We start from the raw sequence: 19,002 nt of genomic DNA, 5'->3' as shown, positions 1-19,002 counted from the left end.
GAATTAGGAAACTTCAGGGTTACAGATTCTGGCCTCAATGAAGGGAAATTTCCACAGTGCCTCCAGGCAGCAATGGAGAACTCTGGCTACAGCCAGAGATTTCTCTCTTCTTGATTAGGCCTCTCTGCAAGGTCACCAGGTTAGAAGCTTGGAGCTCTTAGCCTTGGCCAAGCCAGTGATGTCTCTGAGGGCCTCCCAGTCACTTCAGAGTCCTCATCTGGACCCAGATTCAGTTCCCAAGCTTTCTATCATCCACAAACATCATTCAACACAGTGATGCCGGGGCCAGTATTGTAGCACAGCAGGTTAAATCACCAACCCCAATGCTAGCATCTCATGTGACTGCAGGTTCCTGTCCTTGCTGCCCACTTCTGGTCCAGCTCTGTGCAACTGTACCTGAGAAGGCAGTGGGTGATGACCCAAGTGCCTGGACTCCTGCCATCGGTGTGGAGACCTGGATGGAATTCCAGGCTCCTGGCTTTGGCCTGGCCCAGCTCTAGCAGTTGTGGCCTTTTGGGGAGTGAACCAGGGGATGGGTGATCCCTGTCTGTGTCTCTGCCTCTCTGTAACTCTGCCTTTCAAATAAATAATTTTTTCAGAAAAATGAAAAATAGAAAATACCTCCTAAGTGCTAGTTATTCTTTAATGATTCAGATAGCACCATGCACTAATGCCATCTATGGGATCAGTGATAATGTATGATTTTGTGTATTTGGTCCAAGTATACATATTAAATCTTTTTTTTGACAGGCAGAGTGGACAGTGAGAGAGAGAGACAGAGAGAAAGGTCTTCCTTTTTGCCGTTGGTTCACCCTCCAACGGCCGTGGCAGCACCACGCTGATCCGATGGCAGGAGCTAGGTACTTCTCCTGGTCTCCCATGGGGTGCAGGACCCAAGGACTTGGGCCATCCTCCACTGCACTCCCTGGCCACAGCAGAGAACTGGCCTGGAAGAGGGGCAACCAGGACAGAATCCGTGCCCCGACTGGGACTAGAACCCGGGGTGCTGGCGCCACAAGGTGGAGGATTAGCCTAGTGAGCCAGGGTGCCGGCCACTTATTAAAATTTAAAGTAGACCAGGTCCTGGTTAGGATCAATATTGGACAAGAATTTTAAAAGGTAGCCTGCTTTTTTGAGTATGCATCTCGTTTCATAAAAGCACAAAATTAGAAAAATGTTGAAAATTTATGAAGATGAATGGAGCATAAAAAAACTTTCTCATTATGAACACTGCATTTAATATATTTTTAAAGATTTATTTATTTGGAAAGCAGAATTATAGAGAGGCAGAAGCAGAGAGAGAGAGAGAGAGAGAGAGAGAGAGAGAGAGTGAGTGAGTTAGGTCTTCCATCTGCAGGTTAACTCCCTAGTCGGCTGCAATGGCTGGAGCTGCACTGATCTGCAGCCAGGAGCCAGGACCTAGGACCTTCTTCCAGGTCCCGCATGGGTGCAGGGGCCCAAGCACCTGGGCCATCTTCGACTATTTCCCAAGACACAGCAGAGAGCTGGATTAGGAGTGGAGCAACGAGGACTCGAACCAGCGCCCATATGGATGCTGGCACTGCAGGCGTTGGCTTTACCCGCTATGCCTCAGCACTGGCCCCTGAATTTTATAAAGTCCAGATAATGCACCCCCAGCAATCAATAGAAATGATCAATATTTTATATTTGGGATTTTTTGCAGAGTATTTGAATAAAACAGGGCTGAAAGTTATTTTCCTCTGATTAGGATGAAAGGTGGAATGACGCTGTTTATATTTTGTCTTAAACATTTTACTGCAATCATGAACTTATCACACATATTCCTGTTCTTCTAACACTCTTTAGCTGAGTGACTCTAAAGTTAACTATATACAGGAAAGAAAATGAACAATGAAACAATGCTAAGAAGGTTGATTTTTTTGCCACTAAGAAATATTGCTGAAATGTATGGATCTCAAAAATAGAAACCTTACTTGTAAATTGCTCTAATCCAAAACATAGACACAGGGCTGGGTACTGGATGCTTATTTCCTTTTCATTGTGGAACTTGCATTATGAATATATTGCTCTGCTGACAGTCTCCTGTGAGACCCTCTTGTGCTCTCTACTTATCTTCATTCTTTCCCTTTGGTTCCTTTGATTTTGTAATTCCAGGGGCTCAGTCCTTAAGCTGACTGATGTTTCCTCTCTCATAGAGTGCTCCTGAGCACTATACTGAACACTTCACATACCCACCGTGTTATTTATCACTATTTCTCCATTTGCTTTAAAAAAAGATTTATTTATTTGAAAGGCAGAATTACAGAGATAGGAGAGCAAGAAAGAGAGAGAGAGAGAGAGAGAGAGAGAGAGAGAAGGAGAGTGAGAGTGAGTGAGAGAGAGAGAGAGAGAGAAATCTTCCATCTGCTGGTTCACTCCCCCAAATGGCCACAATGGCCATTATTGGGCCAGGCCTAAACCAGGATCTAGGAACCTCATCCAGGTGTCCCATATGGGTGGCAGGAACCCAACTACTAGGGCCACTTTCTGTTGCTTTCCCAGGCACATTAGCAGGGAGCTGAATGGGGAATGGAGCATCCAGGACTTGAACTGCCCCTATATGGATGCCAGTGTTGCAGGTGGCAGCTTAACTTGTTATGTCACAATGCCAGCCCCTCTGTTTGCTTTTTATATCTCTTTATTGTTATTCACATTCTGCTCACCACTCCAATGAGCCCCAAAACACTTCACAGGTAAGTTTTAAAGAAAACTATTTAAGGATCCCTAAATCAGTACTGGCACAAGCAGCTTGTATTTTGCTGCAGTGAATGAAGCCTCAGGTGGGGAAGCTTGCAACCGGTGTCACAGTGCCTGGTTCAGGTCTCGACCACTCCACTTCTAATCCAATTCCTGCTCATGTGCACCCTGGAGGCAGCCCAGAATCAAATAAAATGAAAAATGAATAAGAATGTAGTAAAATAATTACAGAAGCTTCTTTCCCAAAGACTTATAACATGAACAATTATTGTTCCTCATTTACAGATGAGGAAACTGCTCAAGTGCATTTACATTCTTTTCTGGAATTCTTTGTTTTACAATTCTTTTCTTGATTCAATCACAGTGTGAACTATTAATGTAATAAAGTCAAGTTGCCTTGAGGCAGCCAGAATTAGAGAATTGCAACCAATGAATCAAGAAGGTATAACATGAAAATATTTGAATTATGCACAGGAAGTTTGGGACTCCAATGGCCTTGCCCTTCCCTGATACCAAATATCTCAACTTAAATAAGGGCACTTATGATTATAAAAACTATAAAGCAGTCTTACCAAGTCTCTATAGAAAAGAGAGGAAAAACTGGAACAATATTTAAGGAAGAGACAGCTCTCACATAGCAGATCATACAGGGTAGATGAGAGCATGAGAGCAAAGGGAATAGATAAAAACATGAATAAAATTTTAAAAATTCAGGTATTTCTAAATAGTCCATTATTTCTAAATATTGGACAGGTAAGAATACACTAATATACCATTTGTGGTCAGTGGTTTCATATGGTCATGTGCATTTAGTTAAAGCATACTTATGAACGTCTGATATCCACTGGTGATGAGGATGGATGTACTTGATGACTTTAAAGAGACAAACAGGAGTGATTAAGATGTCCTCCTCCCACCTGGGGTACCTGGGTTGGATTCCTGGCTCTGGGCTGTGACTCGGCTTCCTGCCAGTGCAGACTGTGAGAGGAAGAGGTGACAGCACAAGCAGTTGGGCCCCTGCTACCCATGTGGGAGACCTGGATTGAGTTCCAGCTCCCAGCCTCTGCATTGGTCTGCCACACACAGTGCAGGCATCTTGGGAGTCTCCCTGTATGTCAGCCTTTCAGAGAAAAAGAGATAACAGAGAGAAACCAGAAAACCTAAGAATGATGAAATCCTGACACACAACAATAGTTTCCAACCATGAAAAGCAAGTGCAATTTAGAGTCTAGATAATGCAGTCCTAACTTTGGAGTACTTATAAATATTTTCAGTCAAATGAGCTTTTGTCATGGCCTGAGAAGAAAATAAGATATATTCGATTGCTCTTCATTTCCTTGAATTAGAATGATGTTGTCCTATAGGGGGAAAATGCACTTCCTGTACTTTTCTGTTAGAAGACTTAGTTGCATTTGGTTGTGATCACAGACAGTGCTCAACTCAGGTGAGTGTCTAAAGCAGGTGTGCATAGATGGAGAAGAGGAACACAGAAACCAATCAGAAGGAGCTCCAGGAAGACTGAGTCTGTCACTGTGGAGGAAGATGGCAGAGGTTGTATGTCTCCAAGTGTGAAACAGAGGTGGTAGTCTTGAAAAAGATGTAAAAATATTGATTACTGGAGGTTGGGAGTCATGGAATAAGTGTTTTGGATGAAAAAATAAGGGAAAAGGCCAGCACTGTGGCACAGTGAGTAAAGCTGCTGCCTGCAACACCGGCATCCCACATGGGTGCCAGTTTCAGCCCTGGCTGCTCCACTTCCAGTCCTGCCCCCTACTAATGCACCTGGGAAAGCAGTGGAGGTGGGCCCAAGTGCTTGGGCCCCTGTGCCCATATGGGAGATCTGAAAGAAGCTCCTGACTCCTGGCTTTGGCCTGTCCCAGCTCCAGCCATTGCAGCCATTTGCGACGCCAACCAGTGAATGGAAGATCTCTCTCTCTCTCTTTCACTCTCTTTCTTCCTCTTTCTGTTAACTCTTTCAAATAAATAAATAAATAGTCTTTATAATAATTGGGGAAGATGGGTGTGGTTCACTGTAACAAAGATATCAATATGTGATGTAATAGGGGACATAGGATGAGGGGTATATGGGGACTCTATGTATTACTACCTCACAATTTTTTGTATATTTAAAACTACTCTGACACAAAGTGTTAAAAAATGATGATATAACTGTTAGTAAATAAATTATTTGAAAAGTCCAAAAGTTCACTGATTCTTTGTTGTACTTGAACCTGCTGTTGAATCTCTATAGAATATTCCAACTGAGTTATTTTATTCTTTATATCCAAAATTTATTTTTTTATAGTTTGTTACCTTTATTTTCATTTATTCCTTTTTTTCTGGTTGCACAGTTGATCTCTTTGTGTCATCTCTTAGCTAGCTGACAGTCTTTGAGATGATTATTTTGAAATTGTTGTTTAAAAATCAAATATCTCCAATCTTTATTTTTAAAAAGATTTTATTTATTAGACAAGTAGAGTTACAGACAGTGAGAGAGAGAGAGAGAGAGAGAGAGAGAGAGAGAGGTCTTCCTTCTGTTGGTTCATTCCCCAAATGGCCGCAACGGCTGGAGCTGCACCGATCTGAAGCCAGAAGCCAGGTGCTTATTTCCTGGCCCTCCATGTGGGTGTAGGGGCCCAAGCACTTGGGCCATCTTCTACTGCTATCCAAGGCCACAGCCGAGAGCTGGATCAGAAGAGTGGCAACTGGAACTAGAACCGGTGCTCTTATGGGATGCCAGTGCCACAAGCAGAGGTTTAACCTAGTGTGCCACAATGCCTGCCCTTCTCCGTATCTTTAAAGAGGGTTTAGTAACTTATTTCTCGTGAAACAATTTGTTCCTTTGGGTCATATTTCCCAGTTTCTATGCATTCCTTTTGTTCTCTGGTTAGATGTGATCATTGGGGAAAACATCTTCCCCAAGTTTTCTGGACTGGATTCATATGGGGAAAGACCTTCACGGAGATTGTTGGGGACTCTCAAACCTTTGCTGGGAGGCATCTTCTCTGGGCTGTGTGTGAGTTTATTGTGGGGAGCCATTGCACCGCGCCCTAAAGATGGCGCCGGCTCCTTTCTCCCGGAAGGACTGGCGAGAAACAAACAACTCCTAATAAGGAGATGGCTGAGCTCCCTTCCGGCTTCCGCATTGCTGTACCAATCAATGCTTGCCACTTGGCTGCTTTTGATTGGTGTGCTGATGGCTATAAGAGGGATGGGAGAGGGAAGGAGGCGGAAGAAGAAGCTTGTTCAAGGTTCCTGAATAAACTGCTTGAAGAAGAGTTCGGGTTGCGTCTTCCTTGCTGGTCGAGGGACGCGACAACTGGTGGCCCGTACGGGGAACATCTCGAACGCGAACTCAGAACTTCCTGCAGTCAGGGCAGCGCTGGTAAGTCCCCCAGGAAAATAAGGTGGGGATCCGCGACAAGAGCGGGCAGTCCTGCGACAATAGCGGGAGGATAGCTCTGCGATTAAAGCAGAGGAAGTTCTGCGACAAAAGCAGAAGGACTCTGACCCGTGGCCAGGGAAAGAGTACAATATTTGACGGTGGGTAATTCACAGTCCCATCCAATTTTTCTGGCGCTGAATGCGCTGCTTTGAGAAAACGGTTTGAAACTTAAGCCTAGTACATTGCATAGGTTTTTACGTAACTGCGATACCATTGCACCCTGGTATGGGGTTTCGGGAAGCCTTACTATCCCTTCATGGGACAAACTAGGCAGGGATTTGGATTTTGCATTTGAACAGGGTAATCTCAAAAGGGGAGTGAGACCAATATGGAAGTTAGTGCGAGCATGCCTCGAGGATGAGCAGTGTAGTGAAGCTATTCTGAGCGGTCAAGCTGCCTTGGAGGAGCTTCAGGAAGAGCGCTCCGAGAGAGCTGCCAGTGAAAAAGGGAAAACTTTGAAGGAGAGTCGGAAAAGAACTAGGAAAAAACTGTACCCCGATCTTTCCGAGTTGCGCAGCCCCTCCTCAGTAAGTAGTACTAGTGCAGAAAGTAGCTCAGAAAGCAGCAGTGAGTCTGAAGAGTGTGGCGATAACAAAGAGTCTGGTATAAAGCAAGTACGGGAATTGAATCGGCAAATGAGGATTTCCAAAAATTACAGCTGCTGAGCCATTACCAGTTGTTGTCAGATTCCTTATATGTGGTGAACGCATTAAAGATATTGGAAACCGCAGGACCGATTAAACCTTCTAGCCCAATTGCATCCCTAATGTCAGGTGATTGCTCATTGTCTGGATGCATGGGCCGCCTGGGGGAGACCCCAGGTGCTAAAAACTGATAATGGCCTGGCCTATACATCTCAAACCTTTACCACCTTTTGCCAAAAAATGGAGGTTCAACTTGTCCATGGATTGCCGTACAATCCTCAAGGTCAGGGCATAATTGAGCGAGCACACCGCACACTGAAAGAATATCTTTTAAAACAAAAAGGGAGATGCAACAGGCCAGGAGAAAGAGAAAGGAAAAATTCCACAGGTATCTTGACCTAGAGAAAAGTCTTAATTTGATAACCCTTTCCAACTTGATGGGTTTTTCTCTTTACAGTTAATAAAAACTTAAGCAATGGGCTCATACGCTGATAATTCTTTTCTGTGCTGCTGTAGCTAACTTATCTAATGAGAGTTTTCATGTGTCTTGAAGGTTTCACAATTTTCTATTGCCAGTATGAGTCTTGATTGGAAAAACTGCATCATGAAGCTGTTTACGTTATATCTTTAAGGTTTGAGTGAGTACCTAACTCTGATTAGATCTAGTCCACAGCCTTGGTTAAACGTACTAATTTTTGACTAAAATGGTTTGACTCTCTGATAGTTTAAATTCTAAACCGAGTCTTTCAACTTTGGGGCTTCCAGTCGGATCCCTGGAACTCTCAAAGGATGGGACTCTAAATTTGTTAAAGTAACAGCTGTTTGAGTCAATTCAAATTATACAAAGTGTATTAAAATGTAGTAAATGATGTCAAATCTATGTTGTATTCATGTTTTTGCTTTTCAGCTAGAGTAGTCTTATAAAAATGAGAGTAAATTCTGTGTATACAAGCCTTTCTGTTGTTAACTCAAGTAAGCCAATACAGATTGGTTCAGAAAATTGGGTTAATGCAAACGCCCTTTGGTTCACTTGCTCAGTTGTACATTTACATGTCTTCGATATGCTTTAAACTTGTTTCTCTTAAGGATGAAGATCTTTTCAAAGTTGTAAATATGCACTAGTGACTGTTGCTGCCCAAGTGGTGTTATCCTTATGTTACTTAAAAGCATGGAAATGTAATTTTGACTTTTAATTCAGATAATGGTGTGGTATTCATTAATAGCTCAGTGTTTTAAGTTATCCAGGCATCGGTGCTAAGTAAAATATGGAAAATGTATTATGTGTACTTTTAACATCTTAAATTTGATAAGAGAGACTTTTAAGTTTGCCAGCATGTATTCTCATAGGTTGTCCATACATGATAATTCAAGACTGTAAAAGTAACTACAGGTATAAAGTTTCAGAAGGTGTGAGCAAGTCATGAAAAGTTGTAAAAAGTTTACGATTTTAAAACATTGTTTACAGAGTTTTCTATAAGTTAAATGTTAATGCCAAAATTACACTAACCTAAAGTTGAAGTCTGATCTTCTGTTATAACCATGGGATTTTTTAAAAAATGTGTACTAATGTTATTAATTATCTGGAAATGGTCTCAATTGTAAATCTTAAAATCTGTTGTTGCAAAAACTGTAACGTCTCTTTTTAACACTACTGTCTGTTAAGTTATGATTGATAAAAAGTATTAAGTCTTAAAAAGTTATGTTAAATATTATGATCAGATCTGGTCTAAAAGTGTTAAAATCGCCCTGACTAAATGTTAAGGAATTCTATTTTGACCAGATACTCTAAGTTCTCTTGGCACCTTTAACAGACTTTCTGAAAATCAAAGTTCTAAATTCTCTGAACTTTTGGTATCTCCAGAGGGCCCCTGGAGATGTCAAAAGATATATCTCTCATCTTGCAGAGATAATAACCAATCGGGCTGTTTAGATTAAAAGTGGTGCCAAGATGTGAAATGATGCTAAACTTCAGCTATAAACGTGTTTCTTTCTAGCTGCTCCAGTCTCTGGCTCAGAAGCCAGATCCTATAAAGAGAGACTGACAAAGTCTAAGAAGCATCCCATGGTCATGATTTGCATCACCTCAATGTCCAAACCTTATGATTAAGATACGGAATCACCCGGGAACAGGCAAGGCAAATTGTAAAATCCTGCCCTTCCTGTGTCACATTTCTCCCGGTCCCTTATTATGGTGTAAATCCTAGAGGTTTTATGCCTAATCAGCTTTGGCAGATGGATGTTACCCATTTTCCTGAATTTGGTAAACTAAAATGCATACATGTTTCTTTAGATACATGTTCAGGTTTTGTTTTTGCCACCCCGCAATGCGGCGAGGCTGCCAAACATCTCATTGCCTTCAGGCCTTTGCTGTTCTGGAACCCCTATACAGATAAAAACTAACAATGGCCCAGCGTATACTTCCAACTCTTTTAAGCACTCCTGTACTAACTTCCACATCTCTCTTCACCGGGATTCCTTATAATCCCGAGGGACAAGGTATTGTGGAACGAGCAAATGCCACATTAAAAAATTATTTACAAAACATAAAAAAGGGGGAATACGGGACCATGGCATATTCCCCACAAAAATGGCTATCACATGCTCTTTTCATTTTAAATTTTCTAATACTGGATAATCAAAGGAAAACTGCAGCTGATCGTCACTGGCATCCTGAAACCAAAAGACAACAAGTCTATGTGAAGTGGAAAGACCCTCTAACTGCTCAATGGTATGGACCTGACCCTGTTTTAATATGGGGACGTGGACATGTTTCTATATTCTCGATGGTTACCTGAGCGACTGGTGCAGCAAACAATGTCACAAAGCAGCCCCTCTATCTTCATTATAACATTGCTGATTGGGATCGTTACTGCAGCCATTATAACTGCCATTTCCGTTGCAGCTGTGGGCGCTACAACAGCTGCTATAGCGCTCACAGGGACAGTTCAAACTGCTAATACCCTGAATAATTTGATGGCCTCCGTGGCTGCTGCTTTGGATACTCAGACATCCTTAAATGTACATATAAAGGGAGGCTTGATGATTGTTAATCAGCGTGTGGATTTGGTACAGGAGCAGGTGGATACTCTCTGGCAGCTTGCTCAGCTAGGATGTGAGTGGAAATTTTCAGGGTTGTGTGTGACCTCTGTTCAGTACGATAACATGACTCAGGCAGCAAATTACTCTAAACAGTTGTCTCAGATGCTCTTGCAGAATTGGTCCGCAGAATTTGACTACACCTTGGAGCAACTGCGCCTTGCCGTGGTCACCATCAACTCCACACGTGTGGATGTCTCCTTCACATCTGGATTGTCATCCTGGATCTGCACAGCCGTCTCCAACCTGAAGGAGTGGGTGGGACTTGGAGCTTTGACGGGTTGTTGTTACTTGTTGTGTTATTTTGCCTGTGGTGTTTGTGCAGGATGAGGACAGCTCATTGGCGGGAATTGGCCATGATAGCTCAAGCCTTTTATGCCCTTGAGGCTGGACAATCGCCGCAAGCATGGCTGGCCTTCCTTGAATGCTAGGCATGGGTGCAGGGTGCGAGGCAAAGCACTGCAGAGAGAACGAGCCATTACGTTCTCTGGAAGGCAAGTCTGTCTGCATGTGGGTTGGCATCCCAGATCCCACCCCCGCGAAAAGGATGCTGTTCCAGGTGGATGCCTGACAGTGGGGGACAGACCCCTACCTTCTCCTGTAATCCTTAGATGCCTGGTTCTAAAACAAAAAGGGGGAACTGTGGGGAGCCATTGCACCGCGCCCTAAAGATGGCGCCGGCTCCTTTCTCCCGGAAGGACTGGCGAGAAACAAACAACTCCTAATAAGGAGATGGCTGAGCTCCCTTCCGGCTTCCGCATTGCTGTACCAATCAATGCTTGCCACTTGGCTGCTTTTGATTGGTGTGCTGATGGCTATAAGAGGGATGGGAGAGGGAAGGAGGCGGAAGAAGAAGCTTGTTCAAGGTTCCTGAATAAACTGCTTGAAGAAGAGTTCGGGTTGCGTCTTCCTTGCTGGTCGAGGGACGCGACAGTTTATAGTTGTTGTCAAGAGCACATCTTCATCTCTGCCTGGTGTCTTGCTTCTGGTACTGAAGTTCCTCTGGGAGGATAACTAGGTGTTTTCCATAGTTCTCAGTTGCTCCTAATCTGGTACCCATAGGCCACTGCCATTTCCATTAGAACTCCAAATCAGGCAAGGTATAATGCACTTCCTCAGGTAGCCCCTGAGAGGACAACACATCTTCTCTTTCCCTTCCAAGACAGATGCTAGGAGTTGGGGGGTTTCTGCTTATCCTGAGATGGTGTTTCTGGCACTGGCAGGGCCTTGGCTGACAAACACAAAGAATGCTGCCATCCACTCTGAGGAAGAACCTTTTGGCTTTGTGTTCATCTGGGCATGATGTAAAGCCTTAACCAGCTTGTGGAGCTCTTACAGAGAATTTGGCCCATGGATGTTGTTAAGTCAGGACTCTGTGGGTGAAATGAATACCTGGGACTTCCTATTCGTTTTTCTTAATGATATCACCATGGCCAACATTGTATTTTATTAACCACTAATGAATTGATGACACTTTTTCTTAATGATATCACCATGGCCAACATTGTATTTTATTAACCACTAATGAATTGATGACACTCATTTAAAAATCTAAAGAAAATACATTCTGGAGCAAAATGAACACTACATGATGCACAAAAATCATACATTACTGGAATCACTTGTGAATTTTGCCACAAAATGGCTACAGCCTGTTGTGATGTTGGGAGATTCTGGTCGATAAAGAGAAACCAGGATCTCCTCTTTGGACTAGTTGGCTGTGGATACATCATGAAGCAGTATGAGTGGAAACTCTATCAGTACAAACACAGAGACAGTTGTCCTGCAGGAGAATCTGAGAGCACAAAAATTTGATGGGGGTTCAGCTGAAAGGTAGCCCGGTCATTACATAACCTTATTGCGTACAGATGTTAGCACTTAAAGTGTGCAAGATCACATGAGTGTCAATATCAGCCTGTGCTTTTAGACTTTCAGAATTCTGCTCCCGGGGTGGGCATTTAGCACAGCAATGCCTAAATCCCGCAGTGTAGCATGTAAAAGCCACTGCCTGCAGTTCTGGCATCCCGTATGTGAGCTGGTTTGATTTCAGGCTGTTAAACTTCTGATCCAGCTCTCTGCTATGGCCTGGGAAAGCAGTAGAAGATGGCCCAAGTGCTTGGACCCCTGCACCTGCATGAGAGACCCAGAAAAAGCTCTAGGCTCCTGGCTTTGGATCGAGGCAGCTCCGGCCCTTGTAGACATCTGGGGAGGAACTAGTGGATGGAAGAACTCTTAGAACTCTTTTTCTCTCTTCCTCTGCCTCTCTATAACTTTGCCTTTCAAATAAACAAATACATCTTATAAAAAATTGTATTGCACCAAAATTTTTCTCTTTAGATCAATTATTCTAAGAACATTAAAGCATGTGCTATACACATAACTGGTTGAACTGAAAACATGTGCATGTGCTGATTGCCTGTTTGTGTGCTTCCTTTTACCAACACTTTTTTTTCAGAAGGATTCCAGGGTGTATTGAAACACAAAATATCACATGTGTCACAGAATTCCATTTCATGGGCTTCTCAGAGGATCCAGCACTGCAGCCCCTCCTCTTTGTGCTGGTCCTGTCCATGTACCTGATCACAGTGCTCAGGAACCTGCTCATCACCCTGGTGATCATCTCGGACTCCCACCTCCACACACCCATGTACTTCTTCCTCTGCAACCTGTCCTTGGCTGATGTGGGTTTCACTTCCACCACGGTTCCCAAGATGATTGTGGACATCCACTCTCACAGCACAGTCATCTCCTATGTGGGCTGCCTGACACAGATGTCTCTATTATCTTTGGGTGCATGGATGATTTGCTTCTGACCGTGATGGCCTATGACTGGTTTGTCGCCATCTGTCACCCCCTGCATTTCCAGGTAATCATGAACCCCTGCCGCTGTGGCTTCTTAGTTTCAGTGTCTTTTGTGTTCAGCCTTTTGGATTCCCTGCTACACAGTTTGATGGTCTTGAAAGTTACCTGTTTCAAGGATGTTGAAATTTCTGGCTGGCATCACAGCTCAATAAGCTAATCCTCCACCTTGTGCCAGCACACCAGGTTCTATTCCCGGTTGGGACACTGGATTTTGTCCTGGTTGCCCCTCTTCCAGGCAAGCTCTCTGCTGTGGCCTGGGAGTGTAATGGAGGATGGCCCAAGAGCTTTGGCCCTGCACCCCATGGGAGACCAGGAGAAGCACTTGGCTCCTGCCTTCGGATCAGCAAGGTGCGCCGACTGCAGCACTGTGGTCGCGGCGGCCTTTGGAGGGTGAACCAATGGCAAAAGGAAGACCTTTCTCTCTGTCTGTCTCTCTCTCTCCCTGTCCACTCTGCCTGTAAAAAAAAAAAAAGAAATTTCTAATTTCTACTGTGACCCTTCTCAACTTTTCTTTTTTTAACTTTTATTTAATGAATATAAATTTCCAAAGTACGACTTATGGATTACAATGGCTTCCCCCCCATACCGTCCCTCCCACCCACAACCCTCCCCTTTCCCACTCTCTCTCCCCTTCCATTCACATCAAGATACATTTTCAATTATCTTAATATACAGAAGATCAGCTTAGTATACATTAAGTAAGGATTTCAACAGTTTGCTCCCACACAGAAACATAAAGTGGAAAATAATAGATGATTTTTTAAATGATGATGAAATCAGATCAGACCTATTGTCATGTTTAATCCCAGTGAGAGACAAGTTGGGAATTGATAATTTCTTTTTTTTTTTTTTTTTACAGAAGATCAGTTTAGTATGCAATAAGTAAAGATTTCAACAGTTTGCACCCCCATAGAAACACAAAGTGAAATATATTGTTTGAGTACTCGTTATAGCATTAAATCTCAATGCACAGCACATTAAGGACAGAGATCCTACATGAGTAGTAAGTGCACAGTGACTCCTGTTGTTGACTTTACCAATTGACACTCCTGTCTATGGCATCAGTAATCTCCCTATGCTCCAGTCATGAGTTTCCAAGGCTATGGAAGCCCTCTGAGTTCTCCGACTCTTATCTTGTTTAGACAAGGTCATAGTCAAAGTGGAGGTTCTCTCCTCCCTTCAGAGAAAGGTACCTCCTTCTTTGAAGACCTGTTCTTTCCACTGGGATCTCACTCACAGAGATCTTTTGCCAGAGTGTCTTGGCTTTCCATGCCTGAAATACTCTCATGGGCTTTTCATCCGGATCCGAATGCATTTAGGGCTGATTCTGAGGCCAGAGTGCTATTTAGGACATCTGCCATTCTATGAGTCTGCTGAGTATCTCACTTCCCATGTTGGATCACTCTCCCCTTTATTTATTCTATCGGTTAGTGTTAGCAGGTACTAGACTTGTTTATGTGCTCCCTTTGACTCTTAGTCCTTTCATGATGATCAATTGTGAACTGAAATTGATCACTTGGACTAGTGAGATGGCATTGGGACATGCTACCTTGATGGGATTGAATTGGAATTCCCTGGTATGTTTCTAACTCTACCATTTGGGGCAAGTCAGCTTGAGCATGTCCCAAATTGTGCATCTCTTCCCTCTCTTATTCCCACTCTTATGTTTAACAGAGATCACATTTCAGTTAATTTTCAACACTTAAGAATAACTGTGTATTAATTACAGAATTAAACCAGTCATATTAAGTAGAACAGACAAAAAAACTACTAAGAGGGATAATGTATTAAGTTGTTCATTAACAGTCAGGGCTATGCTGATCAAGTCACCGTTTCCCATAGTGTCCATTTCACTTCAACAGGTTTCCTTTTTGGTGTTCAGTCAGTTGTCACCGATCAGGGAGAACATATGGTATTTGTCCCTTTGGGACTGGCTTACTTCACTCAGCATGATGTGTTCCAGATTCCTCCATTTTGTTGCAAATGACTGGATTTCGTTGTTTCTTACTGCGGTATAGTATTCTTCTGTGACCCTTCTCAACTTTTCAGTCTTGCCTGCTCTGACTCCTTCGACAATGACATAGTCAGGTATCTTGTTGGCACCATGTATATTTTTTCCCTATCTCAGGGATCCTCTCCTCTTACTATAAAATTGTTTCTTCCATTCTGAGAGTCTCATCACCAGGTGGGAGGTACAGAGCCTTCTCCACCTGTGGCTCTCACCTGTCAGTTGTTTGCTTATTTTATGGAACAGCCATTGGGGTGTATTTCAGTTCAGCTTTCTCAGTGTCTACTGGAAAGTGTGCCTTGGCCTCAGTGGTGTACACTCTGGTCACCCCCATGCTCAACCCCTTTATCTACAGCCTGAGGAACAGGGACATCAAGAGGGCCCTGTGGAGGCTCCTCAGGAAAACAGGCTCATCGCAGTTCCCGTGCCATGCGTCTGGACTCTTGGTGGGAACTGCAGCAAAATGAAGCATCTAGACCTACAAATCTCACTTTTCTCTGTACATGATGTGTGAGGCTGGTGCTCTCCAGATTTTGTGTCTGGTTATTGTTTCTTTGGTCTTTTTAATGAGGCATATTTTAGATTTTTATACATTTTTCATACATAACCAGAGGCTGGGAGGAATCAAGCAATAAAATGCATTTAGACAAAAAATAAAAGAATCTGGTTGTGGATCAATAATTGTGACAAAGGTATTAATGAGATATTAAACAGGAAATGATGTGGTGATGCATGTAGGGGAATTCTTCTTATGACTACCTCACAATTTATGTTTTACAAATTTAAATCTATTCTGAAATCAAATGTTAAAAAATATGCAACTGTCAATAAAAATTATTTGAAAAGTTAAAAAAGCCACTGATTCTTCTTGATATTCTGCTGAACATTCCACTGAATATTCTAATAGAGTTATTGTTTTCTTCATCTTCTGCAGTTTTGCTCATTTTTTTCTTTTAGAGTTTATGTCTCTGTATTTTTATTACCAATTTGCTAATTCATCATGTTCCTGATTGCTTTGTTTCTATCTGTGTTATCTGTTAGAATACTGATAATCTTTAAGTGGTTATTTTGAGTTTGTTGTGGGATGATCAAATGTCTTCATTCCTTTAGGAAGATGTAGTACCTTATCTCTGGAGATGCAGTTTGTTAATTTGATTAGGTGGGATTTCCTTGTTTCCATTAATTCTCGTACTCTTCATGGATATTTGAGCATTGGGGGGAAAAAGCATCTCCCACTCCTTATGGATGGGCTTCCTACAGGGAAAGACTTTCACAGCAGACTGTCTAGAGACTCTGGGTGACACCCAAAGTTCCCTGGGCTTCTGTATGTGTGATTTGTGCAGTTAAAGGGGCTACACTTTTTTTTAAAGATTTATTTTTATTTGAAAGACAGAGTTACAGAGAGAGGCAGAGCGAGAGTGAGAGGGAGAATGAGAAAGGTCTTCCATTCCACTGGCTTCTCCCCAAATGGCTGCAATGGCCAGAGCTGAGCCAATCCAATGCCAGGAGCCAGGAGCTTCCTCCCACATGGGTGCAGGGGTCCAAGGGGTTAGCCTTTGTTCTCCAGAGCCAGCATCTCTTCCTCCCCCTAGTGTCACTTTGTGGAATTGCATTTCCTCTGAGGGCTGCACAGAGGTGCCTTCCATTGTTCTCTACAGCCATTTCCATTCAATGCCATTACCATTGGAACTCCAAGGCCAGCAAGGTATGAACCAGTTCCTCAGGCAGCCCTGAGAAGACAGAACTTTGGAAGAACACTCCACCTTCTCTTTCCCTTCCCTGAGAGATTAGAACTCCCTTCCAGCAGGGGGAAGTTTTCTCCTCATCCTGTTATGCTGTTTCTGGGACAGGGAGCTCTGTAGTGGGAAAATGCAACAAACCCATTTTGATACACTTCTTCCTGGCTTTGCACTCAGCTAGGGTGATATAATCTCTTAACTGTTTGTAGAGTTCTAACATAGGCAATTTGGTCCAAAATGTTGGTAAATCCAATCTCAATGGGAGAAATGAGCCGTAGAGTTTCCTATTCCATCACCTTCTTGATATCACTAATCTCCAAACTATACTGCATTAAAGACTTAATGGCATGGTAACACACATTAAATATCTAAGGAAAATTCATTCTGGTGTGTAATGATCACTTACTTGGAGAGCAAACATCAGAGGCCTCTCTACTGGCAGCATTTGTTGAATGGTTAAAGCTGTTTGTGACATCATAGGAAGATTCTGCTGGAAGAAGAGAAATCATGGTTATTCCTTTGGACTACATGACCAATGATACACCATGAAGCAGTGTGGTAGAAACTGTATAACTACACAATGCAGAGATACACCCACCCAAGTGACAGTTCTGCAGGAAAATGTGGCTGAGAGCAGATCATTTTATGGTTTGTGTAACGTGCTGGGAGAAGACTGATATATGCACAATCTTGGGGTGCTTGCACACCAATATTGAGACCCACTCTTCAGTACCTAAAGTGTTCAAGAAATTCATAGAAAATAGCCTGTGCAGTCTTTTTTTTTATTTGACAGGCAGTGGTATACTGTGATAGAAAGATACAGAGAGAAAGGTCTTCCTTCCCTTGCTTCACTCCCTAAATGGTGGCTATGGCTGGTGTGCTGTGCCAACCCGAAGCCAGGAGCCAGGTGCTTCCTCATGGTCTCCCATGTGGGTACAGGGCCCAAGCACTTGGGCCATCCTCCATTGCCCTCCCAGGCCACAGCAGAGTACTGGACTGGAAAAGGAGAAACCAGGACAGAACACGGAGTATTGGTGCCGCAGGCAGAGGATTAGCCTAGTGAGCTGCAGCACCAGCCAGCCTGTGATGTCTTTAATGCTAGTCTGAGGGGCGAGCATTTGGCATGGCAGTTAAGATGCCACTTGGGATGCAGGCATCTTATTTTGAGTGCCTGGGTTTGAGTCTTTGCTCTGTTTCCAATTTTTACTTCTTGTTACTGTTCATCCGGGGATGCAGATAATGGCTCAAGTATTTTTGGCTCTGCCACCTACATGGGAGACCCAGATTGTATCCTCAGTTCCTGGCTTTGCCTGACTCAGCACTGGGTCTTGTGGGCCTTTGGGGAGTGAATCAGTCAACAAAAGTTCTCTCCCTTTGTCTTTTTGTTCTTGTCTCTTTTTGTCATTCAAATATAAAGGATGACTTTTAAAATAAGAATACTGGTTCCAGACTAGGAAGAACTGTGACTGTGTCTTCTTCCAGAGTCATCTGTATTAGGATGCCCAAACCTGCTGTCTTCCTAATCATCCCGAGGAGAGAGTTCAGCCCTCATTGTTCACTGGTCATGAAGAGGCAATGGAACCTCATTCCCCAGACATGTCCTAGAGCAGGGCTCCAAGCCCAGTGAGTTCTGTGGGACACAGTGGACGCAAGAGGTACTGTAGGAAGCAAGGTTTCCTCATGGGCAGGACTGGCAGGGCAGTTGGGGTAATTAGACTGAGTAGTCACCCAAAAGGAAAGTATCAGTACAAACACCTGAATTCTAAATCTTGGTTCATGGGTAACATTCAGGAACTAACAGTAAGAATTCTGCATTCCTAGGGCAAAGTCACTACTTATCAATAGTCACATTGAACGTTAATGGACTCAACACTACAGTTAAAAGGCACAGACTGGCTGAATGGATTAAGGAACAAAACCCATCTATTTGCTGCCTACAAGAAACACATCTTTTCAAAAAAGATGCATGCAGACTGAAAGTGAAAGGCTGGAAAAAGATATTCCATGCCAACAGAAACCAAAAAAAGCAGGTGTAGCCATATTAATATCAGACAAAATAAACTTTAACACAAAAGAATGTTAAGAGAGGCAAAGAGGGACACTATATAATGATTAAGGGTTCAATTCAACAGGAAGATGTAACTATTATAAATGTATATGCAACTAATTACAGGGCACCGGTTTATTTAAAAGGTATGTTAAGGGACTTAAAGGGAGACTTAGATTCCAATACAATAGTACTGGGGGACTTCAATACTCCACTCTCAGAAATAGACAGATCATCCGGATAGAAGATCAACAAGGAAATAGCAGATTTAATCGACACTATTGCCCAAATGGATCTAACAGATATCTACAGAACTTTCCATCCGACATTTAAAGATTTTACATTCTTCTCCACAGTGCATGAACGTTCTCTAGGATTGACCACATACTAGGACATAAAGCAAGTCTCAGCCAATTTAAAAGAATTAGAATCACACCATGCAG

General features: G+C 43.0%; 2 protein-coding genes across 2 annotated transcripts in view; one reads left to right on the top strand and one right to left on the bottom strand.

Annotated features, from left to right (window-relative positions):
* LOC127487906 (endogenous retrovirus group K member 25 Env polyprotein-like) overlaps nucleotides 1-10,796 on the bottom strand; it is a 106,064-nt gene extending 95,268 nt beyond the window's left edge. The window contains exon 1 of the mRNA XM_070059228.1: nucleotides 9,275-10,796. The gene's annotated coding sequence lies outside the window, so the exon portion shown is untranslated. The remainder of the gene's footprint in view (nucleotides 1-9,274) is intronic.
* LOC100347372 (olfactory receptor 7E178-like) lies at nucleotides 9,574-15,659 on the top strand. The gene is given in 6 exon segments (XM_070059345.1): nucleotides 9,574-9,825; nucleotides 10,000-10,161; nucleotides 12,306-12,678; nucleotides 12,681-12,896; nucleotides 14,784-14,873; nucleotides 14,876-15,659. Coding segments are annotated over 6 exon segments (1,458 nt in total). The 3' UTR covers nucleotides 15,241-15,659.
* Nucleotides 15,660-19,002: the final 3,343 nt, after the last annotated feature.

The sequence above is a fragment of the Oryctolagus cuniculus genome, chromosome 16, assembly GCF_964237555.1.
Source record: "Oryctolagus cuniculus chromosome 16, mOryCun1.1, whole genome shotgun sequence".
Classification (NCBI taxonomy): Eukaryota; Metazoa; Chordata; class Mammalia; order Lagomorpha; family Leporidae; genus Oryctolagus; species Oryctolagus cuniculus.
Note: the sequence above shows the minus strand (reverse complement) of the source record. Positions and strands in the feature narration are given on the sequence as shown.